The sequence below is a fragment of the Echeneis naucrates genome, chromosome 11 (assembly GCF_900963305.1).
Source record: "Echeneis naucrates chromosome 11, fEcheNa1.1, whole genome shotgun sequence".
NCBI lineage: Eukaryota > Metazoa > Chordata > Actinopteri > Carangiformes > Echeneidae > Echeneis > Echeneis naucrates.
This window is the reverse complement of record NC_042521.1, coordinates 2,021,103-2,036,280: the sequence shown is the minus strand read 5'-3', so window position 1 is coordinate 2,036,280 and position 15,178 is coordinate 2,021,103. Positions and strand designations below refer to the sequence as shown.

The 15,178-nt window shown below is 45.3% G+C and overlaps 2 protein-coding genes across 2 annotated transcripts; both read left to right on the top strand.

Annotated features, from left to right (window-relative positions):
• The first annotated feature begins 744 nt into the window (after nucleotides 1-744).
• LOC115051399 (uncharacterized) lies at nucleotides 745-7,049 on the top strand. The gene is made up of 6 exons (XM_029514792.1): nucleotides 745-753; nucleotides 1,161-1,257; nucleotides 5,468-5,622; nucleotides 5,711-5,803; nucleotides 5,877-6,058; nucleotides 6,303-7,049. Exons 1-6 carry the CDS (start codon nucleotides 745-747, stop codon nucleotides 6,451-6,453), a joined length of 687 nt encoding a protein of 228 aa, XP_029370652.1. The 3' UTR covers nucleotides 6,454-7,049.
• Nucleotides 7,050-7,940: 891 nt separating this feature from the next.
• On the top strand, nucleotides 7,941-12,539 carry LOC115050859 (serine/threonine-protein kinase SBK2). Its single transcript, XM_029513972.1, has 5 exons — nucleotides 7,941-8,093; nucleotides 10,255-10,399; nucleotides 10,476-10,678; nucleotides 10,859-11,020; nucleotides 11,127-12,539. The coding sequence occupies exons 1-5, from the start codon at nucleotides 8,088-8,090 to the stop codon at nucleotides 11,712-11,714; spliced, it is 1,104 nt and encodes a 367-aa protein (XP_029369832.1). The 5' UTR covers nucleotides 7,941-8,087; the 3' UTR covers nucleotides 11,715-12,539.
• Nucleotides 12,540-15,178: the final 2,639 nt, after the last annotated feature.

The following is a 15,178-nucleotide window of genomic DNA, read 5'->3' as shown; positions in this document are numbered from 1 at the left end:
CACGTTAGAGTTATTAATGCGGCCATGTGAGAGCTTTGGAGGGAAATCTGTTTTTCATAGAAGCGCAGAGTCACTCTGAAAAATGATGAGGAGACACGTCCAGACCGGTTTCATATTTAACCTTTAATAACACTCCGTGTTGTCAAATGCAACGAGCTGCAGCAGTTTTATCTCTCTGTAGATGTTTGATTAATTATATTTCAGGGGTCAAAGGTCAAAAGTCTTCATGACCTCATAAAACATGTTTTTGGACGCAACTCAAGAATTCACAAGTGAATTCTGACACAGTTGGGTGTGATTTAACATCCAGTTTTCTGCTGTTCTGAGTCAGCGTGTCGGCCAGCACTTGGCGCAGACACACAACAGTGTCATTAGACTTGCCATGTTTTATGTGACGGCAGAAAGGAAGGAAGGAAGGAACCAGGGACTGAGCTCATTCCACCTGCCAACACATGACACACGGTTGTGTTTGCAAAAAGACAGAGCAGTAGGCATGCCAGTTCATGTTTTGTGTTACAGTTGTGTAAGTTGGTAAAAGATGCCATCACCACTTTTAGATGCTGCTGTTGCCGTGTTTCATAAATCTGTTGTTCGTGTTGTCAACTCACCTGCTGCTACAGGTCAAAGTGTCGCGTGCTGTTGTGTTCATCGGCTCTGACGTTACGTCACACAACCAGCTGATCGGTCGGCAATTATTTTTTCCCAAATCAAAAGTGTGCGTTTGTCTGTCTGTGTGCTAGTCGCATGAGTCAGGTGGGCAGACGGTGATGTCACCACCTGTCTGACATGTAACCTGCACACTCATGGTGCACGGCACCATCACAGAGGGGGGCGAGTCAGGATCGATGGTTGTCGACCGTAGAAGTGTCGGGTCGGCATCATTGTGCGACCTCCGATTGTGTCTTAACTGATGAGTTGGTTTTGTGATGTGAATCCAGTTTGACAGTCTGGACTCCAAATTTGGTCAGTTATTACTTTTGACTTTCTGATCCAGGAAGTGTTCATATTTCTGACACTTTCCCAGAGTTCAGATGAAGCTATTTTTATGTGTGTGATGTCAGCTCGGTGTTATGTAGCTGGATTTTGGAGGGCGGGAATTTTACTGGAATCAGTTGCAACATGAAGGTTTTTGGTGTCCAGCTCTTGAAACACAGTTTTAGTCGTGGGAAAGACAGAAGAAGCCAAAACAGCCGGCCAAGTTAGCATTTGATTCCAGTGGAGGAAGCCAAGACGGCCACTTCCTGCTTCTCCCTGCAGGTGGAGGTTTGTTTATTAACCCCATGAATGCATCATCGCTGCTTCATTACAGCCTCCCTCTGGAGTCATGTCAGCCTATTTTTAGATTCCTTTCCTTTCCTTCCCTTCCTCGAGCAGCAGTTGTTCCTTTTCTCAACGCACGGATCTTTTTAGGATGACTGATGTCAGATGATGAAACCGAATCAGATCTTGTGAAAAGTACAAATGTCCCTCTGTTCGTTCAGCAGATTACAGATATATTTTTTATCGAATAATTCACTCATTGTGTGTTTTTTCTGTTTACTGTACCTGCCAACATGCCAAAGCTTGTACCTTGTTATCAAATGAGAAAGCGTCTCAGATGTTTTCCTTCTCTTGATGCTGGGAAATCCCCCTCTCCTGCTTTCTAACGACGTAACTCCAGTGTTTTCGGAGCCAAAGAATAAAACCTGCTTTGTTTTTGGTTTAAAGCTGCATGCACTTGTCCATGAAGCCCAAACAACGAGCCAAAAGACACCAAATATGTCCACAGATGTGCAGACTGGGGTGATGATTCAATATCTTCAATATTAGACATCGTTCTTCGAGTTTAATGAGTTTTTTCAACAGCTCAAAGAATCAGCATCAACATGAAACAACCAAATTACGTTCACTGATCCAGAAATGTGTTTCAAACTCTCCTCATTCAGCTTATTGTGGCTTTGGAGGAAGCTAGCTCGCCACTTCAAACGTTTGTTCAAGTAAAAGCTGAGGAAATGAGGCGTTCACTGTGTCAGACAGCAGAAGCAGGAAACTCCAGCATCTGACTCAGCAGAGAAACTGAAGCGGAAGCAGTGGAAGCGTGTGAGTTGTCGCATGTTTCGCTGTGTGCTGATGAAACAACCTGCTGCTTCCTTCCGAGTTGGCCCGTCCACTCTGCTTCTTAAGCAACTTTCCTCTGAGCTGTAACGCTGTCACAGCTGTTGGCTCTGCAGGGCTGCAGGCTGTTTTTATAATCTCACAGAGGCCTTTTTGCTGATGTATTATTCCGTAACTTTCCAGTAGCCACATGAGTGTTTTTTCCTTGTGTGTCTCAAGTGTTTGTGTCTAGAGCTGACAGATATTGCATGTAGAGGAGTTATGAATAATACTCTGAGGCGTGTGCTGGCAGAAGGCCGCACGTGTGCTTCGTGTTTGCACAAACATCTGTTAGTTGTCACTGTTGTGTTTGAACTCTGAAACGATCCCGTCGGTGCAGGGAAACCTCCGATTTTCAGGCTGCAAACGGAAGAAGCGAAAGGTTGTCACCTATAGATCACCTCCAGAAGTCCCGTCAGACAGACGAGGCTGCGTCTGCCTCAGTCTGACTCACAGTGAGGAGTATATATATGGTACAGTAATTCAGAGGTTCGACAGCATCATATCCGCCGTCCTGTAATATGATCTCGACGGGACTTTTAATTAGTGAAAACATTATTTTGCAGCTGTTTCCTGTTTCCAGTTAGTGCTGAGATAGACTGCAGCTGCTGTGTGACCCTGAGTGGATGTAAACAAAGTGCAGGAAACTGAAGGATAATCAGTAAATACATGAAGCTGCAGCTTCTTCTAAAAATAGAAATGAAATGAAAACTTTTTTCATGTTTGGCTTGTGCTCGGTTGATTACACCGTCTCAGCCTGTTCCTGTTTGTTTCCTGGATATTCAGTTAGAGGTGTAATGTTCCTGTTTCCTACCTGTTCACAGGTCACCCGGCTGTCAGAGCCGACCGGCCAATCACAGCGAGCCTTCTATTGCATCACAGGAAACAAAACATTTGTCTCTTGTTCATCAAAATAAAAAACAGTAGGACAAAAGCTCTTCTGTTGACTGTCGTTCTCTTTTGAAACCCAGCAGACCGTCTGACTGCTGACATTTGTGCACGTTTGTTTTCTGCCAAAGTCAGTTTAATCTGCTCAGACTGTCGTCCATCACAGTTTGCGTCTTGATGACGTCAGAGGACGCCACCTCCCTGTTAGCTTGTGGAAAGGTCGCGAATAATAAAAGGTCAACGTGTTTCTCGTGAGCGTCCTCATAGTTTAAGAATCTTTAGCGCAGTTTGGCCAAAGTCCGACTGTGAAATCAGCCTGGCAGGGACATGAAAGTGCCCGGGGGCCCCGACTCCATCGATGGGGCCCTGAGGGCTGACACACTCCTCAGCAATGTCTCAAAGAGCCCCCCCCCTCTTTAAACAGCCAGTGGATGATTTGCAGTGACAGCTCAAAGATGATTAAAGGCTTTTACAAGCTCTTCATATGTATAGTTTATATACACAAATCACGTTCATGAAGCTTTAATTTAGAGTATTACATCTGATATAAAACTAAACTTGTTTGATTTATTTCTGCAGAACATTTTACAATCATTCATAAATGATGAGCAAATGTGAACTCGGTAACAGAGTAGGCAGAATGTCGGTTAATTCATGGGAATATGTCCTTTTTAATTTAAGCTGCACCATGTTTTGTCTGTGACGTGGTCCGTGTTGGTGCGCGAGCGGCAGTAAAAGTGTTGAAAGTGTCAGACACTCCTGACAAAGTGGATGTTTTCCCTCCAAAGAGCGCGGCCCGAGGCGCCAGCCTGCTGATGTCACCGCACCGAGATTCATCTGAGTCAGACTGCTCCTCCAGATCCCCTTTCCTTTTCCAAGGAGAGGCCCGGAGCAGGCTGGGGAAAAAAAAACCCACAGCATACCTATCATTCCTGATCCCTGATCCAACACTAACGGACAGTTCACGTCTTTGTTGTCGTCGGCTAATGGGATTTTTGAAGTTGCATGAAGCAGCGAATTGATTTACAGACATGAACTAATTTTTAGTTCCTTGAACAGAGATGATTTAAAACTAAACTCAAGGAAGCAAGGTAAAATAAAACAGAGGATTTGAGGAAATTATTTCTCCTCATCCAAATCAGAGCTGCACTTGAATGTGAAAGATGCTGCTCAGATAATTATCATCATGTTCCAAAGTGTTTTATTTTAACTCTGTTTTGGTTTTTGTTTGCCTCTTTTCAGCTGCTGCAGCAGATTTAGTTTAACAGAAAACATCCGAGTCCACAGATTTTATTGAGAGCAGGTCGACACTAAAACGAAGCTAAAAGGGAGTGAATCAGCTCACTGATTCACCGATTCAGCTAACTGAAACCAGACGGCCATCGAAACCACAACCACAACACATTAATACTGTTCAGTGTCCACAACAACACAGTTCAAATGTTAAACCATTTATGACTCATGTGCATGAGAGTGCACAGAAATAGAAATGAAACAGAAAATACAGTAATGTTAAAATATTTTTACAGTAAAAAAATCTAAATTAAAGACTAAAGTATGCACAATGTGCAAATACACAACAATAATAGTTGTATATCGTTGTTGTACGACACTGTGAACGTGCTGCTAACGCGGTTCAATCAGACAAATCAGACAAATAAAACGATCTGTGAACTGAGCTTACTCTCTTTTCATAAAAATAAAATTACTTGACCTCATTAACCTGTTTATGTTTCCCTGAAATTCATACAGCCAGTTTACAGAAATGTGTTTTTTCCGCTCAGACCGATGAGATCAGAAGTCAGTCAGACCAACAGCGTCTGACCTCTTTCTGCATCTACATCTTCAATCACACCGCAGACCTTTAATCTCACATCTGAGCTGCTGCTCTTATCTGAGACTTCGGAGATTACCAGAATTAGCTGAGAGTGAAGCAGAAATGTTTTGCAACATAAATTGTGAGATTTCCTGACTGCCTCAGCACCAGCCCTGGACTGGGTGTCGTGTGGTGTGGATCTGGCCTGGGAACTGCAGCTTTGTGGTTTCTCTTAATGATTCACACGCAGCAGGTCAAACGGGGGACGACCAGCAGCCACCTGTCGGCTCACAGCTGTGACCAACTACAGCTGGATGTTCGTCAAAGGGTTGATCATGGGCACAGCTGGACCGGCCGTTTTTAGCCTCTGACTAAATATTTGGCCTTTTTAGTTTTCAGACTTTATTTCTAAGTCATTAAATTTGGCTCACAGCATCTGTTTTCATCTGGAAGCACTTTGAACGGATCAACCTGTCAGTTCTTTATTCATCCAGAACTGAACTGAAATGGTTCAAACTTTCCTTCGTAATAATGAGTGATGTGTGGAAACTAAAAGCTGAGTGAAGGTTAAAGCTAAAATAAATAAATAAATAAATAAATAAATGATATGTCGTTTAATTGTCTTTGCAGTGATTCATGACTCCACCCACTGCCTTCTCCGCCTGCTGCTATTGGCCCAGCTGCTCGTCCTCTCGTCATCTCGTCCCACCAGCTGTATCAGGTTTGGACAGATGAGCCATCACCTGGACATGCTGGTCAACATCTCCAAGAAGCTCCATGAGCTGGTGAGCATCAACGCCGCCTTCATCAGCTGTTCCGAACTTTGTTTTTGTGCCTTTTTCTAACGTAGCGGTCTTTGTGTGTTTCCAACAGTCAGACAAGGAGCTCATAGGCCATATCCAGGCGAACAGACTTCACAGTCTTCCTCACATGCATCACACCTTGAAACACTTCAGCTCACTTAAGGTGACCTTTCTGAACTGCAGAAACATCAGCGGCTCCTGAGCTCGGACTGATTGTGTCTTTGTTGTCCCTGCAGCTGAACGAGTCTCTTTCCGAGCTGTTCTCGTACTCTCAGTCCTTTAAGCTGCACGTCGAGTGGCTGAAAACAGTGAAAGAAAACTTCAGCCTGCCCTCCCAGGCAGCTGAGGGCGCCAGCGCTCAGCTCCGGCACCTGAGCGACCTCCTCAGCACGACTCTGCAACAGGTGAGAGCTGAAGGGTCACAAAGGGAGAGGAAAACTTCTTATGTTATTTGAGTTAAATATTTCTACGTTACAAAGATGGCTGAAACCAAGAAGTCAAAGTTTTCTAGATGAAATGTGCACGTTCAACAACAGAAGACTTAGACTTTCTTTCACTTAGAAAGACATAAAGTACTGCTTCGAACGGCCTGGATGTGTTTGGTGCTTCCTCGTTCCTCTAAACATTTTCTTTTTCTTCAGATAAACGTGGAGGCCCCGCAGGCCACGCCCCCCCCCCCTCCCCGTCGCCTCCACGACGTTCGAAGTGCTCCAGTACTCCGTTGAAATCTCTGAACGGTTGCAGGTCTTCGCCAACTGGTCGAAAAGAGTCTTAAAGTCTCTGCAGAAAAAATCTCACTGCGGCCGACACTGAAAGGACTTTTAGCTCCGGGGATGGGACCACTAGGGACCATTTTGATCCAAACCGAATCATTCAACAGCTATTGATGATATAATTGCAGCGAAAAACAGAGAGATGGATATTTAATATTTGTGGATGATGAATATGAGCGACATTAGTGACTCCTTCAGGTTAGCATCTGGTCAGTAAAACATCTTAACTTTTGGTTAACAGCCATAAAATCTCACTGGAAATTCATGTCCCTCCTTTGGGATGACCTATGACCCTTTCATGACCTTCTGACTTTCCAGTTAAATGAATTGGCGTTTAGCTCCTGATTGGGCCTCCACACTCTGACTGTCAGTCTTGCTTACATGAGGCGACGCGCCGGATGTCATAAAAACGGACAGAGCAGAAGCAGCTTTGATGCATTTCATCATCTGTTTACATGTTTCAGCTCTGAGGCCATCTGAACATCTCAGCGAGCAGAATGTATTATCGCATGGAAGGAAATGTAGCCTTCGAGGTCACCTGTTACGTTTACGCCCTGTGAGACTGTTGACTCGAGCAAAGTTACGAGAAAATGTTGTAGAACAGTTGTTTTATTTTTCTACTGATGTTTTTGTTTAAACTATTTAGAATGCTATTTATGAGCTTTTTATATCTATGTGATCGTATTTAGTGTGAGATGCAGGCATCTCATTGTTTTCTATGGGTTAAGTATTAAGTAATATTTAATAATAATAATGTAATTGTTGTCAATCTGTAGTGTCGTTTAATATTTATACATTTTGTATGTTTTTCGTGCTTGAAGTCATTAATAAATTTTTTACACTGAAACAGAAGCCGGTGCATTTGTTCATATTCAGGCTGAAACAGAATTATTATCTTTGAGAGCAGCACAAAGTTTTTTCTGTTTTTGCTCCACATTTTCTCAGTTAATTATATATTACGACGTCACATTTGTGTGATTGGGCTCACCTGTCCTCGGCCGGCGGTCTGGGTGTCAGACAGAATCCCACGTGTTGTCCGCAGAGAGAGCGACAGCTGGCCGCGTGCTGACAGATCCAGAGTTGGATTTCAAACTTGCACAACACACTTACTGTGATGGCTAATTGAATCAGTTCATCAACAGCTTTCATCTAAAGAGCCTTAAGCCTGTTTCCTGTCAAATGGACACCAAGGAAGAAGACATTTTGTATTGAAGTCTATGGGAAAATGGCCCTACTTCTCATTTGTTCTATTAGGAAACGAACTCAACGAAACTGCACATCAATGTGGCAATCCAGATCTAATTCAAACCCTGAGAACCAGGTCTGAACCCTCAAACGACAGGAAGATATTCCTTTGGTTCCGGCTATGCAGCATTTAGACAAACACACATGCACGGTACTGCTCTGGCTCCAGCCCACAGTGCAGCTGCAGCAGGGGGAGGACGGGGGAGGACGGGGGAGGAGGTGAGGACAGATCACGTCTGGATAAAAGTTGCAGCAGCAGACAGCAAATCCTGCAAAGAGCCGAGCAGGCAGCAGACTGAGATCGTCCTGATCCAGAGGGGACGGGAAGCTGAAGAACCGGACCGGGATTTTCCAGCAGGTGCACCTGCTGCACCGAGACCAGCACGGAAATCTGACTGAGGGCGGACCGAGCTGAACCAAAGCTGCAAGATGACCGTAAGTCAGAGCTGCTCTGGAGATTATCTGGAGCTGAGTTTGATCGATCTGCCGTCACAACAACAGATTAAAGGAAACTACAGAGAAGGTTCGGCCGAATTCAGCCTTTAAATCTAAACTTGTGATGAACAATGTGATTAATGCACGAGCAGATTCACTGCACTAACCAAGAAGTATCAGCAAACATATGATTAGATGATGAATCTCTTCATTTAGTGACACAGAAAACCTAAATTTGCAGCCTTTAGTGCAGACGTGAGGCCAAAATTCAATTCAGTTCGGTGTACATTTAATAAAAACCGAGAGCTGATTTGTTGCAGAGCTTTTCTGTCTGATGTCGTTTAGTTTCAACTGCAGGATGTTTTGTTTGCTTTGATGATAATTAAAATCATCATCATCAAGTTCGATACAGTTTATTTTACCCTTCACTCTTTTTTTTTTAAATAATGAGGAAGAATCTTTAAAATGAAGTTGAAACAAGCTTTGACATTGTTAACACAGCAGGATGAAAATCTCAGCTGGTGTCACGTTACACTTTACTCTGTTATGTTGAAGCACGATGGGGTTCCAGTTGCCTTCTGGATGTGTGCCAAGGCTGACAGAACGCACACACACACACACACACACACACTAAGCATCATGTCATTCATCACACTGATGTTTGTGATCCTCAGATATCTAATGGCATGTAGGACATTACCAGGATATTTATCTGTCTAACACACACACACATCATGAGTCCGTCTTATGCAACCTGCCCCTCACAGAGGCAGTTCAGACCTGACGCCCCCCCACCCCGACCAAACTCTATCTCAGGTCTTCATTTGGTCTTTTGTCTTTCATGATGATGAAAAGTGAAAGCACAGACAGTTCACTCATTTCAGGGCTTGTTTTTGGCCTTCAGGGTTTAAAACGTGTCTCAGGCCGGCAGCAGCAGAGTTCAGAGTTCAGCACACGTTGGACATGGAAACAATGCTGCACTGCTTCTGCAGTGTTTTTCCTGTTTTATGAGGTTCTTTGTGCGATTAAAGGCCTCGGAGAGTATCTTCCTCCTGAAAAGTGGTGACGGCCGATCGGATGTTTTCAACATTTAAAACCTGTCGTAACTTTTGTGAGACGTCGTCTCTGTGAGTGCCGGTGTGTCCTGTCGAGCATCCGGAGAATCCGTACTACACATTCATGTTGTCTAATGAGCTGTAATGAGCTGCCTCCCGTCTGGACACGCAGTGACACCAGAGCCCAGACCAGGACCCAAAAGGTCCCAGCTGTGGGGAAAGACAAAACAGTGTGTGTGTGTGTGTGTGTGTGAGGATTTTATGAGGCTATTAACAGACATGTTTATGCCCACGGATCAGTGTTGCTGGCATCGCCATGACAACAATCATCATGACAACGGTTGTGTTTGATACCAGCAGCCGTGAAACGAGCCGATACAGCCGCTCACATTTGGGTTTTATTCGTCTTCGGTGTTGAAGGAAAATTGCTCATCACTGATCACGCGGTGACAACGTTTGTTTGACTGTTGATTTGTTACACTTAGACAACCAGTCGACACAATAACGACTTCCCTCCATTCAGAGGTCAGAGGTCACAAACACCTTCTGGAGGGAAACTCGACCACATTACGTTTTCTGCCACCACCAAGAGGAAATGCTGCCAATTGTCGTATCATGTTATTTACATTTGTTGTGTAGTGACTGCGGCCTCATTAAACCTTTAATGGCTCTGTTTTGCCTCTCGTGTTCAGCTCAGGTCGGTTAATCTCGTGGGGGAAATCGCGGTCTGGGTTACAGTAACAGGATCCACAGAAGCTCACAGTTACTCACATTTAACCAAAGTGACTGTTTCAACCAAAAAGTGGAGTCAGGATGGGGTTTCCATTAAAACGAGAGCAAACCTGAGTCATTATCCCCCCAGGTCAGATGATTCAACATTCAATAAAGACATTTAATGATTATAATAAAGAAGCATCTGGAACAGGACTGAACGATGAGGACAGTTGAAGGAAACACTAGAATAAAGTCCAGCCAGAGAACGAGTTTGAAAACTGATTTAGTTTCTGTCTGGAAGCTGCAGGAGGATCCAGACTCGTCGTCTGCACCTGCTTTTATCGAATGAATATGAAGTGAAATGAATGTTTTTGTTCTGCGTGTGCTTCCAGGCAGCTGCAAAGCTTCTGGATGAGATGTGTCACCTGACGGCTCAGTCTCTGACGCCGATGGACACGTCGGACCACTTCAAGGTCCTCAAGCTGCTGGGAGAGGGCTCGTACGGAAAAGTCATGCTGGCCGTCCACAGGAAGAGAGGTGAGGAAAACCACACGAGCAGCCGCGAGAAAACAAAGTACGACCTTCATCTGTTTCATGTCGCCGTGTCCTACAGGAACACCGATGGCTCTGAAGTTCTTCCCGCGGGAGTCCACGTCTCTGCTGTCTTTCCTGAGGGAGTACAACCTGTCCCTGTCCTTCTGCACCCACCCGTCCCTCACCCGGGCTCTGGGCATCGCCTACTCCACACCGTCCCACTACGTCTTCGCACAACAGGCGGGCCTCTTCGGAGACCTCTACGACGTCATCCTGCCCGAGGTAGGACTGTGTCTGTGTCACACCGTCCACACCGTCCCCCAAACATCGACTTCATTACTGCTGCACAGTGAATTCTGGGACACTTTGGGCCTTCAGGGATCCAAAAACGGGACGAAATGGGACACAGTTTGTGTGTATTTAGATTTTTGCCTTCAGAGTTTCCTTCTCATTCGTCCTCAGGTCGGCATGGAGGAGGACAGCTGTCAGCGGGTGGTGTCCCAGCTCGGCGGTGCGCTGGCCCATTTGCACTCCCTCGGTTTTGTCCACAGGGACCTCAAACCGGAGAACGTCTTCCTGTGCGACTCGACGTGTCGTTGGGTCAAACTGGGAGACTTCGGGATGGTCAGTTTGATTTTTCAGCATTTGGCTGAATCTTTCGCCATCAACTAAGAAATCTTTAGAAACGAGACGTGATTACTGTGTTAGTGAATGAAGTCTTTTGCCCCAGGTGAAGGCCCGGGGTACCAGGGTCCCGGAGGTCTGGTACAGCTCCCCTTACTGCCCCCCCGAGGCTGAGATTGCTCGAGGAAACGAGGACAGCTGGGGGAGCGTGAACGACGGGAAAGACGAAGAGAAGAAGAAGAAGACGAGGGTTTGGGTGTCGGTGGAGCCCAGCACCGACAGCTGGGCCCTGGGGATCCTGACCTACGCCATGATCACCGGCAGCCACCCCTGGGCCCAAACGGCCAGCGACTGCCGCGCCTACCTGACGTTCCGAGAGTGGTTCGAAAGAGCGAAGTGCCCCGAAGACGAGCTGGACGTTTGGGCGCAGCCTAAGACGGAGAGCGACCGGGACGCCGTGCCCCCCGTGGCGCCGCAGTTCGCATGCTTCACCCCGCTGGCCTGCTCCTTCTTCCGGTCCCTCCTGGACCCCAGACCTGGACACCGTGGACGCCCTGAGGACACGCTCAGCTACCTGGGAGGAGACTGGATGATGGAGAAGGAGAGGATGAGGCTGGAGGAGGAGAGGAAGAAGAGCCGAGCAAAAGGAGCCATCAGAAACATGAAGGAGAAGGAAGGAAGAGGAGAGAGATAAACGGCCGACGTCATTAAACACTTTAACGCTGTTTTATAAAACCGAACTGATCAACTTTAAAAACCACACGTATGCTTCAGGCTTGTAAAAAGCTGCTGTTTACTTTTTTTATAACCTAACTGTAAACGATCAACTGTCGCCAACACAAAGAATTAGAAGTCATCTCAGGCTCTTTAACTGCCATCCATTGGTCACAAATGGCAGGTGATAAAATCTCTTCCCGCATGTTTAAACGTGATGAAAATCCCCTTCGTTAAAGGAACTTGACTTTATAGGAAATCTGGCTTCCATTATGAGAAACTGAGTGACTGTGTGAAGCTCATAACTGTTTCAATTGAGACCTTAGTTGGTTTGGCTGCTCTTCAATGGCAACATTATGTTTTTGCTAATTTAATATATTTACTTCGGTGATGGCTGTATAATATGTGTTCCATTTAAAAAGTAGTCCAACAGCTGTATTTCTGGAGGTTACATGTGTTTAGCTGTGCTGTAACTGTATCGTGTCCTTGAAAGAGACACCATTTTAACGCTGCGTCTATATTTAGGCGCAGACTTTTGAAAGAGTAATACGTCATCAGTTCTGGATTGTACGCGGACTGCAGAGGTGCCATCTTTACAGCCATAAACAGTCCGCTTCAGATCCGACCTCATCTCAGCTCCGGTGAACTTTCACATGGACATTTTTTGGATTGTTCATTGTATTTAAGCTGCTAAAATTTGGCTCACCACATCAGCTCTCATTGCAAACGCTGACCAACAAACTGTTAATGCTGAAGATCATCGTCTCTGCAAATGAGGAAATCTTAAACTCAGTGTTTCATTTCACATGTTCAAGGCTCACAGTGCGTTTTAATGTGAAAAAGTCTTTAAATCTCATCAAAATAAGTCACATCTCTAACTGAGCAGAGTGACCTTAAAAAACGTCCCGGCACACTTAAACCTCAATAATATCCGTGTAAGGTTATACAGCACTGCACATACATCACATACACAAATGACCACACACACACACTCTATCTGGAGAGCTTCCCCAGATGTTTTCAAAAATAGATCCCTGGTTGTAAATCTGACATTAAGATCTGTCAGCGCCGTGTCGGAGTTCCGACCCTTCAGCCTCAAAGTCCAGCCAAGTCACACACTCAACACATTTTCTCACACAAACACAATCAGCTGGAAACAAACTGGGGAGGCAGAGTGAACGGCGCTGACACCAAACATGGAAAGAGATCTGACAGATCCGCCTGCGTCTGAGTTCGAAGGTGGCCACTTTCATTATATTCCTGAAACATCCTCTTATATCTGACACCTGAAGCAGCTTATCGACACCGTTTCTCAGGCCGGGGGCTTCGTAACGTAAAGCATCTGATGATCTTTGACACTTGTTTAAAAAAGGGAAAGTCCAGAGCGTTCACAGAGTGGGAGGTGGGAGCAGAATGTTGAAACTCTGCCCACGCTAATATAAACCAGAGGAGGCGTAAATAACAAGCCGAGGTGAAAACAAAAACAAAGAATCTGCTCGTCTAATGTAAAAACGGGAAGGCTACATTTGCCCCAAAATCCCCCGATAACTTTAAGACCGCAGCAGGAAAGAGTGATGCTCATTATCAGATGTGTTGGGAAACCAAATCGATCCAAACGGCTGCAGGCTGCTCTCTCACAGATGGCGGAAAGTTATGCAAAGTATTCAAAAACAGCATAATTCTGCCTGATGCGTCTCGTCTGTTGTCTCTTTTTATCTCATCAGCTCATTGGGAAAGCATCTGCTGGAATTTGGTGGTTGATGGGAAATTCAGTTATTATTCCTCGAACAAGTGACAACACTTCCGAGGGGTGTTGTCCCGAGGGGCCATCCCTGAGTGCTGTGGACGGATAAATGCACTGTTACATCTTTGGCTTATTATTTTGAGTTGCCTCAAAAAAAAAAAAAAAAAAAGACAAACAAACAGATGTTTCCATAAATTCTTCCATTTTATTTTGTTCAGCAGGATCAAAATCTTCACCAAACAAAACTTTTACGGTTTCAGAGTGTAACAGGATAAAGCTGGGTCATCATCGGCACACTGGTTATGTGTGTGTGTGTGTGTGTGTAACCCAATTACTGTGATCAGGTGCTGATTGAAGGCAGCTGTTCAGTCCCTCCACTCAAAGATATTTAAGCCACATGCTCCCTGTTGGTCTTTTTGTGTCTGTCCTGGTTCAGATAAGACGAACAGCTGATTTCTGTTTTTTTGTTTTTGAAGGCCTGTCTATTGTTGTGTCCTTCGTCTGCTTTGTGTGTCCTTGTGGCCTGAAGGCAGCGTGGGTTGTGGTCTGACTGTGGCGGGGAATCAAACCGGCCTCTTTATTAGGACAAACAGACTGATAGATTTCCGTCTTTCTGGAAGCTGAGGACACTCTTACGTTTAAAATTGTCCTTTTTAACCCCTCCTGTTTGTGTTGTGTTGTCAAATCTGAAACCTGCAGAAACCAACCACAACCTGAGGGCTCCCACGACTAATCCTCCAGCTTGTCGTTCAGGGTTTGGGTTACCTGCCCTCAGTCGGTGATAGTTTATGACTTTAAACACGAGGCTCTAAGTGCAGATCAGTTTTCATGTTGAACATCTCTGATGACCGTTGAGCCTTTAAAAGTATTTACTGGAGTACTGTGTCGTAGAGTAAAGTGAACATGTCTTGAGTTCTTGTTCAGAAATCCACTGATTCGCTGCATGAACTGCTGAATGAGAGCAGCGGTCAGTTGAAATAGTAAATCCGGTGCTGAGGGCAGACGCCGACCTCGGAGGCCCTGGGGCCGGCCTGCATATATCACCTACACGCTCCATACGTCCAGATCCGTATTGCTTTTTACTCAACGAGCCCCTGTCATCTGTTTAAGTCATATCAGTTTCCATATGGAACGTTTTCACACCACTTAGATAAACTTGGCATTTGTGGTTGTAAAGATTAAAAAAACAAAGATGGCTGCTTTCATTCCTGAACTGTAACGGGGACGTTTGCACATAAAACCAAACGTGGGAGTGAATTAACGATGGATTCAAGTTTGTTTTTAGGCTTCAGTCAGGATTTACAAATACACACTGTTAACAACAGGAAGTAAACTGTTAACAATTACCCATCAGCCCTCCTGAGACACACGCACCCACAGGTGTTCCCCTGATCATCCTGGTCTGAACCACGGACTGGGATTGAGAAATCTGTCAAACCTCCTCGAGCCAAAAGCCATGAATTAGTGAGCTTGTTAATACGAGACAGTTTAATCGTTTCGCACTTAGAAGGCGCGTCTGGCGGTCCAAAGGAGGAGACGGAGGGGGGGTCAATGTCCAGTCCACATTCCTCTGCTGACATTTCACCCGATATGTTGTTTTAACACTATGTGTCTGAAGTACGCCAGGGTTGCGCAACAGTGTGTGTCTTTATGTGCTTGTCCGGGCAAAGTGTGTGTGTGAGGACTGAGAGTGAAGTGTG